Source organism: Styela clava, chromosome 12 (assembly GCF_964204865.1).
Source record: "Styela clava chromosome 12, kaStyClav1.hap1.2, whole genome shotgun sequence".
Lineage (NCBI taxonomy): Eukaryota > Metazoa > Chordata > Ascidiacea > Stolidobranchia > Styelidae > Styela > Styela clava.
The window spans coordinates 18,349,887-18,364,369 of NC_135261.1; the positions used below are offsets into that span (position 1 = coordinate 18,349,887).

At 33.6% G+C, this 14,483-nt stretch overlaps 1 protein-coding gene across 2 annotated transcripts in view; it reads right to left on the bottom strand.

Annotated features, from left to right (window-relative positions):
* Nucleotides 1–14,483, bottom strand: part of LOC120329343 (formin-like protein 2) — a 32,360-nt gene that overhangs the window by 7,500 nt on the left and 10,377 nt on the right. Inside the window, exons 4-17 of one of the 2 annotated variants that reach the window (XM_039395943.2) lie at nucleotides 14,051–14,134; nucleotides 13,431–13,509; nucleotides 13,193–13,314; nucleotides 12,249–12,377; nucleotides 11,747–11,915; nucleotides 10,738–10,848; nucleotides 9,272–9,421; nucleotides 8,878–8,979; nucleotides 6,821–6,937; nucleotides 6,176–6,332; nucleotides 5,296–5,349; nucleotides 4,108–4,274; nucleotides 1,140–1,281; nucleotides 305–510 (exon numbers count right to left, since the gene is read on the bottom strand). In XM_039395943.2, the coding sequence (XP_039251877.2) occupies nucleotides 305–510; nucleotides 1,140–1,281; nucleotides 4,108–4,274; nucleotides 5,296–5,349; nucleotides 6,176–6,332; nucleotides 6,821–6,937; nucleotides 8,878–8,979; nucleotides 9,272–9,421; nucleotides 10,738–10,848; nucleotides 11,747–11,915; nucleotides 12,249–12,377; nucleotides 13,193–13,314; nucleotides 13,431–13,509; nucleotides 14,051–14,134 (1,789 nt within the window). The remainder of the gene's footprint in view (nucleotides 1–304; nucleotides 511–1,139; nucleotides 1,282–4,107; nucleotides 4,275–5,295; nucleotides 5,350–6,175; nucleotides 6,333–6,820; nucleotides 6,938–8,877; nucleotides 8,980–9,271; nucleotides 9,422–10,737; nucleotides 10,849–11,746; nucleotides 11,916–12,248; nucleotides 12,378–13,192; nucleotides 13,315–13,430; nucleotides 13,510–14,050; nucleotides 14,135–14,483) is intronic. The other variant, XM_039395944.2, reaches the window with a different exon arrangement.

Sequence of the window (14,483 nt, forward strand, 5' to 3'; positions counted from 1 at the left end):
ATATTTTTTATATGACGCTTATTCATTCTTTTCATTATTCAATATCTAATGATATGTAAGAATCTACTCTTTTCGTGGGAGTCAGAATCTTTCAGATTCGACATTGCCTACCCAATTTATTACAACCCAGGTGAAGTGTTAGGCATGGTATTTGGCAGAGAGTCACCTGCGATCCCAACTTGTGAATCCATGCAGTTAGGTTTAACACAATAACTGCTAAGCCACATCTACACATCATGTTTCATCATCATCATCATTTTCTCCTCATAAAATCTGTTTAAAACTAAAACCCCAAAAAACTTACCAGCCACATAAATTTGTCTTCTGACGCCAAAGTTTCAAATGGTTTTCCATCTTTTTCATATTGTTTAAAAGCTTTCAATTCCACTTCGTTTGGAATGAATCGTGGTAACATTTCAACATATTCCAATGGTAATGCTTGTAGATCATAACTATATACCGCTCGACATATCTCATCTGTACTTAACCCGATCTTACGCAGTGTGATGGCTGAAATACGACAATAAAATAGAGAAAGGGATAATTCCGTAAAAGTCTACAGAACCAGTTAGGATAAATGACAATCCAGTTTTCATAAACCAGAAAGAAATCCATGGTCAATAATGAATATAAACAGTTATTTTCATCTCTATACTACCTCAATTTCAGGATAGGATTTATATATTTATCCTGGAGAAAGGAAAGGTGATAAGACAAGGATTTACATATCTATCCTGGACAGAGGAAAGGCGATAAGACGGTTTAATCATATGGCAAACCATGACCTCTCGTCCGTTTACCAGTCTATGTCGGGTATGGCATTAGTTAGCCAGTTACGATGCGCCACACCATCGAGTAATAATGAGAAAAAATATGGCTGATAAGTGGGCAACAATAATTGTCACTTTTTATTCAAAATTAAAATGTGAATCCAAGAGTAAATGAATTTATTTTTATGATTACATTGATGAATTGAGGTAAGTTGGAAAAATTACCAACTGGTAAGTCATTAAATGTCTGATATAAGAGCGAAATTTGTAGAAAGCTGACTAAATCTGTCAGATTTAAATGATGTATAAAGTAAACATGCTCCATTACATTCCACATACTGAGTTGTATTATTAGTGCAAAATACTTACAAAGATTTCTTGCACGATTCACATCAATAAGTGACATTCCACGTTTCTGTTTTGCTTCGGTTAATTTTTTCATTCTCAATTTATCAGCATCAGAATCTTGTGCTCTTGTCTTAAATATCTCTTCGAAAGCATTCATGTCAAGCTAAAATAAAATAATGTATGAATAACGCAATTCAAAATAAAAAAGGAGAAGAGGAAGTATTGGATAGAGAGTGAGTGTGTGAGAGAGAGAGATGTATTATTTCATCAACCAGAAACCAAGCAATGATACATAAAAATATATACAAAATACACAAGTTAATTTGGTATAGACTGGGGGGAACGATACGACCATAACGTCACCACTCATCAGAGTCACTAAGCATTAGGAACATGCCTTTGGATTACTATGCGAGTGTTTGTGGGTTTAAATCCCTTGGGGATGATAACGTGCGAAAGGCTTGCTGAACTCATCTATCCATGGCATGGCAAGCCAATATCTGATTACCCTTCCATGTCGGGTATAAGAATACTAAACCACTTATTTGTTTCAGATACATGGATTTGATGGCGGAGGAAGTCATTACTGACCAGATGGTATGTTAACCACCCTATAACAGTGAGGAGTCCAGCAATCATCTTGCCTATAATGATCTTCCGTGGAATTCAAACCCAGACAGAATGGCTAACTAGCTTCCTATATTTTCGGTCGGGAATAGTCACTAACAATATAGGCTTCATAGAAAACCGAAAATCGAACGAGGAATCTTTTAGCATAGGTTGGCTATGCCTGTTCATAGCTGTTATAGCCTAACAATATATTCCCTGTCGCACTGACTTTTGCAACCAGCCTAACGCAAAAATGCTGCCTATCTGTCAGAAAATTTAGTAATTATCCTTACATTTTGCAAAATTTAGTAATCAATCAATCTGCAGTGAGTTTGAAGAGAAAGCTGACCAATTCAAACAGATTTTTATTTGGATATAGGAGGGGGAATTACCACAATGCTTGATATTGTCTGCAAGTTGTGTCAGTGCCAAAATAATATATTCTAAAATGGCATTTTGGAATCTTGTGATCATTGAATATTTTACAAAGTTAAGGGATTAGGTTTTGACAATTTTATCACATTCGAAAGCTCTTTCTCCGTTATGGAGAAATTGAAATCCAACATAATAAATGTTGATATAGAAAGATTGATAATGGCAAATAATGATCAAATGTGTTTGCACAGTAAAAGTGTTTGCTTCATATTGCGCTGTTTACCTATTCTTGACACTAATGTGGCCCATGAACAATACAAAAATAACTTTGTTGCCCCAGATGCAGACAACTAGGGATGGGCAATATAGAATACCGAATCCGGAGGATTCGAATCCCAAAGTATTCGAATCCAACGGGATTCGATAACAGGATTCGGTTTCCGCCTCTCCGGCGCCATGCGTCAATTTTTGTATTTCGGCTTTCTAATTTATCAATCATAGACGAGCGTTTTTCTCGCGTGGAAATCTCTCTCGTTCAATTAAACTTGTGTCTGCTCGCAAAGAACCCGTAAATCGGTAAACATCAGACACTGTAATTTCAATCGGCATATTAAGGACAAGATGTCGGCAATATAACCTCACAGCGAAGACTCGTTATTGCACCATTTTTCCGTTTTCCCGCTTTGCTATCTAGCTAGCGTATAATAATAATAATTTTTGTGCCGACTTACTGGTGATATTCCGATAATCTGAATGCAACAATCTTTAATTGTTTACAGACGTGCCTTACCAAAAGCCAGGCATTAAATGTTATAACATTACTTGCGATTGATTTAGATCAAATATTAGTTACGAATAATTTTATCATACCATTTTCCGAAATACAAAGTTATATCGCAAAACGCGAACATCTGTCACATTTAAATTTCACTCTCAAAAGAGAACATATTTCCCAGTCCGTTTCTATCGTTCAAGATAGACGCACGTTTGATCGAGTGTCTGTAGTATTTTAGTCGCTGATAAACTTTAAAAAAAGGTGCCGCGTCTGGCGAAGATAGTGACATATTGAATTTGAGTAGAACTAAGTAGATAAAAAGTAGATAATGATTAATGATAACGTTTTTATCGTTCAAGATAGACGCACGTTTAATCGAGTGTCTGTAATATTTTAGTCGCCGATAAATTTAAAAAAAAGTTGCCGCATCTGGCGAAGCTAGTGACGTATTGAATTTGAGTAGGGCCAAGTCTGGGTAGATAATGATATGTAACGATAATCATAGAAAATGAATTAGTCTTTAGATGTTATTACCTAATAACTAAATACGAAATCGCGTTTACGGGAACTTGGTTTTACGTGTCTTGCTCGCACAGAATAAAAAGTTGATTTTCATTGATAGCGGTTAAATCTAATATTTTACAACGGCGCATAGGTTGCAGTGGCCACACGCTGGTTCTGCATCTAATTAATTCTCAGCGAATGTGTTTCAGTACACTCGGCAGACTTACATTAATAATGATTTAACGCCGTTTCATGACTATTTTTGTATTTAACCGCTTACTATTAAAGTGTGTAAAGCGTGTCTTAATTTAGGATATCAGTATTTATTAGTATTTAGGGATTACATACATTTGGAACAATTGGAGGCAAAAAAGATTGTAATATTTCTCAATTTTATTGTCCTGGGAAATGCCTGTTTAGTATCAAATGAAATCCAATGTTCAGGACATTTCCAAATAAATAATGCATTCATAGTAAGTAATACATTTGCAATTTTACAACATCTAAATCCAGCAATGTGGAAATTCTCACTATTTGAATAAGTATGAAAATAGAATAGGATTCGGTATTCTGGATTCGATTTAACTATTCTAGAATAGTAAATTATTCTACATTGCCCATCCCTACAGACAACCTTGGACTACCCTGGCCAAAGCCATAAACGATGCATAAATCAATCAATGCCTCCGTATAATAAGAATCTTATATAATATTACCGGTACTTACTTCATTCAGAACATTGTCATCATTTAGCTCAGTAAACACTGTTCCAGCAACTTGATTTGGTTTTAAAGCTTTCCAATTCAATACAGGTAATCTATATTTGGTTTGATGTCTTGGTTTAGCCCGAAGTCCACCTGGTAAATTGCTAGATCCAGGAAAGCTCGGCATACCTAAAATAATTATAATAAATAAATAATAGTTGAATGAAAATAAAGACAATTTTAAATAATTAAAATTAGAAAGGAATTAGGTAACGCAACTAAAATAAATATAAGCTAAAATTTGAAGTTACATATGAATTTAAATTTTATAAAAACTACACGAAACCCAGTTTAAGAAACGAAAACCTGAATTTTTCTGGCAAATTCATAAATTTTAATGATCTACGCATCATTACATTATAACAAAAAAAATAAAGATTTTTGTAGTTCACACAATAATTTCCTAACCTAATGCCACCTACTATAAAATCACAAGATTCTATCATATATGCCTATACAATTAGTGATTTAAATCAGTTCACAATAAATATACATAAAGTTTGACAAACATCATATAAGATGAAATAATTTTTAGAACCAACATTATTAAAAAAATAAATAATGTTGAGTGTTGGATTACAATACAATAACATTTGTTAATACAAAATTTCTTCACGACAGCGCAGTGCAAGATCTTGTGCCCAAAAAACAAACAAAAAGTGTTTCTTGTGAACAAATATGTTGTTTCTAATTTCTATTTCCTTGAGAATTATATTCACTTTTAGTTTAAATTAATAAGCAAATTGTTCACTCAAAATTCTTGCCAAAATATGGATGTGCAAGGAATTCAAAAAACTTCAAAAATGTATGAAGAGCCAATGAACACACATAATAAATAACAAAAACCTTTCGGCTTTTCTGGAAGTTACCAATTAGTTGAGGTTGTGCAATAGGTTTATGCATAATTTACAATACAATGAATTACAAATATGCAACAAACTGCTGAAGCCAAGTTGATAATGTCAAAACTATGGCAACGAGTCTCATAACACTTTTTCCTCCAGTTATGCTTCATTACGCAATGTGCACAAAAAAGCAGCAGTGCGCTAGGACCAACTTTGATTAGGCATGGGCCATGCGCAAATGATGACATGGCCCATACCTGATCAGAGTTTGTCCTATATATCAAATCTTGACACCAAAAACAAACCGTTCATTTGAAATTTTTCTCCTTTCATAAAATGTAGTGGATTGATCGGTTTTTCTTGAAAATTAAGATGAATGAGTTTTGAAAACAACAAAAAGCGGGATGGACTACTGACTTTCTCCTAGTTCATTCATCAGACGTAACAAAATTTTTTCTCTTATATTGCCAATATTATTATCTGGGTATTTTGGGAGATTACCGGTAGCAGATCTACTATACTGTGAGCTAAATACTTTTCACCTTTTGCTAATAGTTTTGTCTCATGTTCAGTAGTCTCAAAGACAAAACCACAGGACTTATCTGATTAGCCTTAGAGGCAGAAAAGACTAAGACCCAATAACCATTCCATTTTAATGTAGAGGTTAGATATAGACAATTGATCTGACTATTCATTATATTTTTTATACTTATTTTTACTCAACAGTCAATCTTACTTGTGGATTAAACTGTTCAAAATATCGCAAACAAATTCAGCATTGGAAATGGGTTTATTGAATATTTTTGAATCATAAATAATACATTGACGCTAGAATGGAATAACAAATTGAGGGTTTCAAGACAAAAGGGAAATTTTGACAAATTTCATTTAAAAATATTGCAAAGAAATAGTTGCTTAATAAGCTGGAATTTAATCATAGTTTGGAACAATACTCTCCAAACTATTTTCAAAAGTAAAAAATATGTTTTCCCTCATTCTCTAAATGTGGTAGCAAATAATCTATTTATTCGAATGGTGACCAACAGCAATAAAAGATTAGTAGAGACTTGACTGGATAATAAGAACTTTCAACGAAATTGAATTATTGTGACTCAATAGTTTTCAATTTTGCTGACTCCGTTTCAAATAAAAATCTATAGTAGTTGTTTGGTATATTAAACTTACCTGGTGGAGGTGGAGCACCAGGTGGAGGCGGTGGTGGTGGTGGAGGAGGTGCAGGAGGGGCAGGTGGTGCAGGTGGTAAGTCACCACCAGATTTGCTGCTGAATGAAATCGTAGGTGCAGGAGGTGTAGATGATTTATTAATATCAGTAAGAGGGTCCTTTGAAAAAGAAAAATATTTATTCTGACAAAATACTCGAGGTTCAATCAACTTTACTTTTAAGTGAGTTTTAAAGCAAGTGTTTCTCTCTTTCTCTGGACGGGAGTGTCCGCAGAGAGGAAATATGGAAATATGTATTCAGTGTAGCTACACGCATATTTGCTACTTATTGTAATACATATTCATAAACACATTATAAACTATTCAAACTGTCCAAAAACCGAAGTGGGAGTTGTGCATGACACTAGCTAAGGATTTTTTAGAGATTGAACAAATACAGGAAACAGTTTCATTTATATGATAGGAGATATCCAAAATAGGCGAAGGAAAGAATATAGAAGAAAGATTGAACACCACTGCTCTAGAGCAAATATTACTAAAAAGTTTCGGCTTCACTATATTTGCAAAAATGACAAATCTCTTGATTACCAATAATAATCTAATACATAATTGCATACTACTACTCACTCAATTACACACTAACATACCTTAACTTTGACATTCAAACCGGGAGTATCATCACTTGGTGGGCCAAGTTTTGATAAAGGTGGAAGACTTTTCTCTTGTAATCTTCCATTCATGAGCGATCCTTTCTGGATTGCGGCCTAAATGATATGAAAGCATCTAGTTTATGTACCCCAATAAGTATGAGGAAATGACATACCAGGGTTTTCCAAAAAGATGCCCAGTATTTAGACTTCCCATGTATGCTTATTTTAAGTGGGCGTCTATACAGTATTTAGATCAAGCCCTTCCCATCCACTAATTATGATTTACCGGAATATCAGTTATTTCAAGCATTTCCCAACAAAAATGAGGGGCGAAACAAGACGCTAAATATTTCTTTGTGTGACATGAATATTTATCTTAGCGCAGCTAGATGCCATATTTCCAAGCCAATTAAAGACAATATGCAATTGCTGTATAACAGCCCAGGTGGTTACTCTTGCTTATTTTTTCATTTTTTTTTTTGAAATAAAAGCCATGAGCAACCTTACGAAAAACCCCGGTAGCACATGAAAATATCGAAGGCAACACAATCACAGTCTTATATACCAAAAACACACATAAACGACATTCATATGAAAAAACCTTGTTTTCTGCATCATTTCCTATTGAACGTTTAGCTGGACTCTCGTCATGTGCCTCATAAATTGTGCCGAGGGGTGCACTAACATCAGCATATGAGGGAGGTTTATGTTTTGGTGGTTGATTGGGACTTGAATAATCAGAAGGGGTGGATTTTCTACTACCAGAAGAAGTTGAAACGGCCGATGGCGAAGATGAACTGCTTTGTGACATCACAGAAAATCTTTCTTCTAAAGCAGCACCGAGTGGAGGAAGGACCATATTTTTATTGAACAGTAAGTTAGAAGGGGGTGGAGGTAAATTTTCCATCAAACCAGTACCAATATCTGTCGGAAGTGGTGGGGCGTTATCACCAAGGCTTGGTAATGCATGAGAGGAAAGGTCCACGTCTGGTAGGTGGGTATTTGAATGACTCGAGGCAGGTTTATTTGACGGAATACTGGGTAGAATCGCATAATCCCGCTTCGATACTTTATTTTTTTTATGCTCTCTCGATCGACTTGAGATTACTTTTTGCGATGTTCTATTCGTAATTTCAGGAGATGTTTTGACACTTGGTGGTGAATCAGAGCTTGAGGAACTCCACTCATAATCTTGAGTGAGAGGTGAGGAAGATTGTTTGCTAATGTTTGTCATGGATAAATACTCTCGCGCCTCAGTGAGCTTCGGTATTTTATTAACATATCTATGCCGACTTCTTGCCGGTCTTTCAGTTCTTTTCTTTACAACTGGCATGTTAAAATCGATGTAATCTTCACCGTCAATATAAAATCGGGGTTCTCGATGGAAACCAGGTTTTCTTGATATCGTTAAACGATCAAGACTACCTGGGTATGACTGAGTGCCATCTGTAGATGACAATGTTGATTTGAGTGTATCAGACAACTTTAACGAGTTAGTACTGAAATTATTATATGGCATTCTTGCTTTTTTCCACTGAAAAGAAGAATCTGTCGTAAATCCACTACTTCCACTGGTAGAACTTGAACTTGTAAAAGAAGACACTGATGGTGAAGGATGAAAATTAAAATTTCTTTTTTCCAGATCTTGCCAAACCTCCGCTGGTATAAGAACAACACTTTTATGTGCCAAGTCAGGAGAATTCATTTCTTCGAGACCATTTTGTGATGTGGTCCATCCCAATCCATCAGATGAAGCTTTTATTCCCACTGGCACCACATATTCGGCAGGAAATGGGGGGCGGTGAGTCTTACGAGATTCTTTCGTGTGATTAGGCATATCACCAATAGAGTTGAGGCGACGAGATAATGGGGGTCTGGGTATAATGGGTCTATTATATGTTGGGGGCAGGGGGTCCTTAGAAGCAGCAATCCAATGTAAGCAGACAGAGAAAAAAATCCATTTATTACATTGAAAAAATAAATATTAATATAAATTCATGTAATCGTGAAAGTATCTAAAAATTAGTCATAGTGATGATGGTATTCGTATTCACCTTAATTTCTGTGATTTCATTACTCTTAGCTGACAGTTGTTTTTCTAATTCCACGATTGTAGTCATATTCTCATATTCTTGTTCCTGAATTTTTTCATTCAACTGAAAACAAAATTAAAGTTGAAAGATTGCGTCTCAAATATAGAAACATAGGATGAGATTTTTATATTCATATTTATTTATTCAGTACATTTTTCAAAATCAAAAAAATGAAACTGTAAATAAACAGTGGTTATGTGAACCACCCCACAATGGTGAAAAGTTCGTCAATCCTCTCCCACATAATCATCTCAAATGTGATTCGAACTTGCAAACTCGAGTAGGGTAGTCGGAGTCGTGTTGGCAAGTGTATTCACAACGGTTAGCATGATTCTACATTTTCAACATTACTTACAGTGAGAACTTGATCTTCTAAACTTTCGACTCTTTCAAGAGCTGTGGTTTTTAATTCTGAATCCTCAAGAAGGGCAGATACATCAAACATGTTGTCAATGTAAGCTTGAATTTGAACTTTCAACCTGTCACTCTCTGTTAACCGAAGTGTCTATAAAATAGGGAGAAAAATGTAAAATAGTGAGTAAAAAAGTAAATAATACTTCTACCTCTACTAGGATGCCTAGTATGAGTAACACGGGGCCCCCCAAAAACACAACCCATAAATTTTTCAATTACTTCTATGAAAATATGGAAAATTTATTTAAAACTAGAACTTCTGTCTGTGTATGATTATAACCAAAAGTTTCGGTAATCTAAATCATTTGTACAAAAGTTATGTTCTCTTCAAGATATGTTCCAAATGACCTGGGTTCTGTTTGTTGGGTCACGTTGTGCTTCTTTTTGAACATGGTAGCACTCTACATATCAGAGGAAGCTTATACAGTGACTTGTTTTGTAGGAAGAGCGTGACAATGTTGCATTAAGGAACAACTGAGAATATTCAGATTCAACGTTTAAATTGGTGATTACATAGAGCCGTATTAGGAGAGAAACAGTTTAATAGATTATGATTCTATAGCATCATTAAACTTTTCATCATTAAAAAGTTTTATCTAAAATTTCTGAAAAAGATCTTTGAATTGCTATCTACAGATTCAAATAATTTTAATGACTTGAAATTACCTAAACAGTTTTGAAAAATGCAATGCTACTAGTATACAATATTTAATGTATATAAGGTTGATACTATAACGGCCAATACAGGAAATCGTCCATAATAATCGGTGCAATTTATGAACTAAAATACGCTATTTAAAAAATAATATATAAATAAAAGATTCAAATTCATGAATAATTTCTAATGCAGATGAAAATTATTATTTGTTTATATGACTCACAAAATCATAATATTTAATTTGAACTTTTTTTTATCTCTGGATTTGATTTAAAAAAAAATTGAGATTGGGTATTTGTTTTAAGAAAATTTGATTCAAGCAAGGTCACACACGATCACTCAAGGAAATAGTGAGTTTGATCTCTGAGCAATATGAAAAGGTACAGGGACTTTAAAAAATTGTAGTGTCGATTTTCGTTCAGTAAATAATAACTGATGAGTAATGCTGAGCATTTCAAATCGAATCGGTTATTAAATTATTCGAATTGGTCCAGATGAAAATTTTAAATCGGCGCCATCTTTTTTTTTCTGTCCGCCAAAGGTCAAGGTGAATTCTACAATTGTCTTTATTAAAACCCTATTTTAAAAAGACAATTCGGACATATGAATTGTTTGTTCTAGTTAGTTTTTGCTAAAACATGTTTCTCATTGTGTTTGAATGCTCATTGAACTAACTGAGTGATGGATTTTCTCTGTCAACGTAAGAGATGAGAATTCTAAAATTTATACGATCCTATTATATATCCAACCTCCAAATATTCATCCAATCCAAGCATTGTGAATTCATATTGTAAGTGAACTCGAAAATTCATATCTTCTACTGAATGTACAACTATGTTGATGAATTGTGTGCATGATACCTGAAATATAAACAAATTGATGGTTTCTATTCAATGATAGCATCATTATGTAAATATTTTTATAGTAGGTTATGATAGCATAAGAGGCTGCAACAATTTAAATTTCACTATCAGGTAGAAACAAAAATGGAGAAATGGTGATGGCGTGAATAAAAGCTAACAAACTTTGAAATGTCCCGTAATCAAGAAATTTCTACGCATTATTTTAGATATTTATTCTTTCTCCCAGTAAAGTGTGATAAACCAGGAAGGCGGGGATGTCAAACTGGAAAAACTTTGCCATGTACTCAAATAGTACCTCCTCACATGTCATTAGATATTAGCGACCGCTAGTACAAAGCCTTGTTCGGAGCAAACAAGCGTCATACAAAAAACAAAATTGAGCTTTCTTATACATAGATGGAATTTGAAGAAACTATCTTCAAAATTCTTCATTTTTGGGTATTGTCTCAATTTACTACATGTTTCTATGTCATTCTTTTTGTCAAATGTTTTCGATATTTTTTATTTAAAGTGATAACATTTTTTGTGTATACCCCAATAGACAATGAATGAGATGGCCCCTATTATAATAATTCAATAATAATTCAAGTTTAAATATATACCTCCTACCTATTTTATTAGTAAACCATTGAGGGTAGAATTGGAAATAGCTGAACAGATTATCATTCCTTGGACTTGGATATTGGAGAAAGACATACAAAAAAATTGTGTGATGAAGAGAAACATGCCAAGAATTCATTATTTACTTGACTTGAATTTCACTCAATTGCAATTTTCAAGTATCTGTGCAACCATAACAAGACTGGTAAAAAATCATACTATTTTAGTTCAGTTTTCCCCCACTTATCACCCATTCGGCAAGGTTTTTAATTACAACATAAGATCATTTTCTTACCAAGAAATCTATATTATCAGTTTCTGCTTTGAAGTATTGCATTAACCTGAAAAACCTTCTTGGTTCGGCACAGGCAACTTTGAAATTATTGAAAGCTCTTAAAATAATTTCATGGCCACCTTCAACAAGACAAACAGCTGCTAACAACTCCAAAACCAATGATTTTGTCCTGTTGAAATATGAATGATAATTTGAGATTTTTTAGTAGTTTGATGATCAAGGTATAGTGCTAGACAGTAATAGAGTGCTAGCTATTCCATTGCTATTGCAACACACTGTGTTGCTATTGTATAAACCTGCTTGAGTTATCAAATATTAATTTGTAGAAACCATTTTCAAAAAGGCCAAAAATAAAAATGTCAAAATATATGTATGAAACTGCTTTCCACCAAGCCCTCAATAAAACAATAACACTAGAAAAACAAACATGTTAAACACGGTGTATCACTGTTCCAGACTTGATAGAACAAAAGATAAATCTAGTATTATACTTTGTACTTACCTCAATGACTTATTATTCAAACTCAACGCAATCTCATTGACGCACTGAGGATGAGACGTCACAAGACGAAAACCATGTTGATAATTCATGATTGTTCGAAGACAAGAAATACAAACATGGACGTCATCTCTGAGAAGTAAAAGACAATGGTTATTCATAAACGGCGTTCATAATATCAAATAAAGTGTTAGGCAAAAAATGCTAATAAAAAGATTGAAGGTAATTCCAATATGCATGCAAGTGTAAAAAAGTGGGTACTCCCGTAGTATGTGTACCAGATTAGGGTTAGGCCATAATGCCAAGTGAATATATCTCCCACCCATAAAGTTCAGTCTCTTTACACAACTTGATGTAAAGTAGGCGAACAAAATTAGTTACCTCCATATTGGTACACACACTTCTGGAGCGCCAAAAAATTGATCATGAATTATCTAATTAAATTAAATCCCCTACCAACTAATGACAAATTATAAAAAGATCTAGACGCGGGTTCCATGTCCTGTGATGTCCACATTTATTATTTTACGGAAATGATGACTTTAATTTTTTAGCTTATTCTAACATATTAACCTTTTTAAAACGCAATGACAATGATTGTAAATCATGATAATAAAGAAATGAAATTACAATAAATCATTAGAACAAGTCAACTTCCAAATTGGAACTTGATTCTCTATACAGACTGTACAGGGTCCCACTGCAATCAAAGTTTTTTTATGAAGTCAGTTCTCAATATATCTTGACCTGGTTTGTTTTATTTTAATCAATTTTCATTTATATTTATTTACTCCATTTAATACACTCCTATATGACCGGTATTAATTGCACAAAGCCCATCTAAGTTCTTTTACATAATTCAATACAAGACTTTATGAACACTTTGTACATCTGTGACATGCACAACATAAGTAATTTAATAATATATTGACTGTTGTGTACGATACCTGTCTACTATTGTTTGTGAATTTTTCAATGTTCTTCTATTTGGAAGTGAATTATTACGATTTCTTGATAACGAAGAAGCAACACTTGATCGTTTATCGACTGATGGTAAACTTCCATAACCCTGAAATAGAAGGAAATTATAGTTCTTAAAAGCTGAAGTTTTTTTTCTTATCTCGACTGCTGCGAGACACATTTATCCATTAACAAAAGAAAGTGAAATACAATACCAGTACTTACCACACTTAAGTCTCCAGTACTGTTTGAACTCTTGGAAGTTGATAACAGGTTGTTATGTGTTGGAATAACACCACCATATCTAGTATAAAAACAGTTTTTCAAGTATGGAGGATATATAAAACACAACCAGTGTTTGCAAAACGATGTAATTTGCAGACATTTTGAATTTCTACACAGAAAATTTCATCATCATCAAGGCTTATATGGTAAATGATATCTAATTTAAAATAAGGATGATGCAAGTACTAGTGTCCAAATATTTTATATAACTAAGGTTAAAGAATAATGCTTGGCTGAGAATTTAGATTTTTTTATACGAGATTTCATACACTTTTCACTCCGAATATGCATCTGTCCAGTCGTCTTCAGACACAGCGAATTAAAATGATGATATAATAATTTAAGAACAATTTATTGACCATGCGTACATTACTGTAAAATTATTATTAAACTTTATGGAGAATTAGCAAAATTAATCTTCAGATTTTGGTGTTAATGACAAAAAAAGGAGAAATCTTGAAAGTGATTTTGTTCACACACTTCACCGTTGCCAATATCATTAATAGTTAATGTGAATATAAAACAAATCTAAACTGAAGAGGAAATGAAACTCAACTTACGTATTCGCCAATTGAGCAAACGCTAAGTATTCAACAAGAACATCCAAACCTTGATTTTCTTCATTTAGAAATTCACGAACCCATCTAAAAATTAGAAAACAAAATTGTATATTTGAAGCAAAATTAAAAATGTAATGAAAGAATTCTGGCCTTCATAAGTGGATTAAGGCACAATTACAATCTTGGGGGCAGAACTGACATGAGTAAAAAATTTGTTGAGATTGTGATTGAATTTAGTTACGTCACAGAGCTTATTGTTTTCAACTTTTTCTTTTGTAACTCTTCTAAGTATTGTTTATAAAATGTAACTTTTTCGCTATACTCACATGACCCGCCAGTCTAGGTAGGCAAAACCTTGCCCGCCCTTGGTCTAGAAATTTATAAAATTAAAAAGATCTCGATAAAGCTCAAATAAATGCTGCAAGACTTGCAG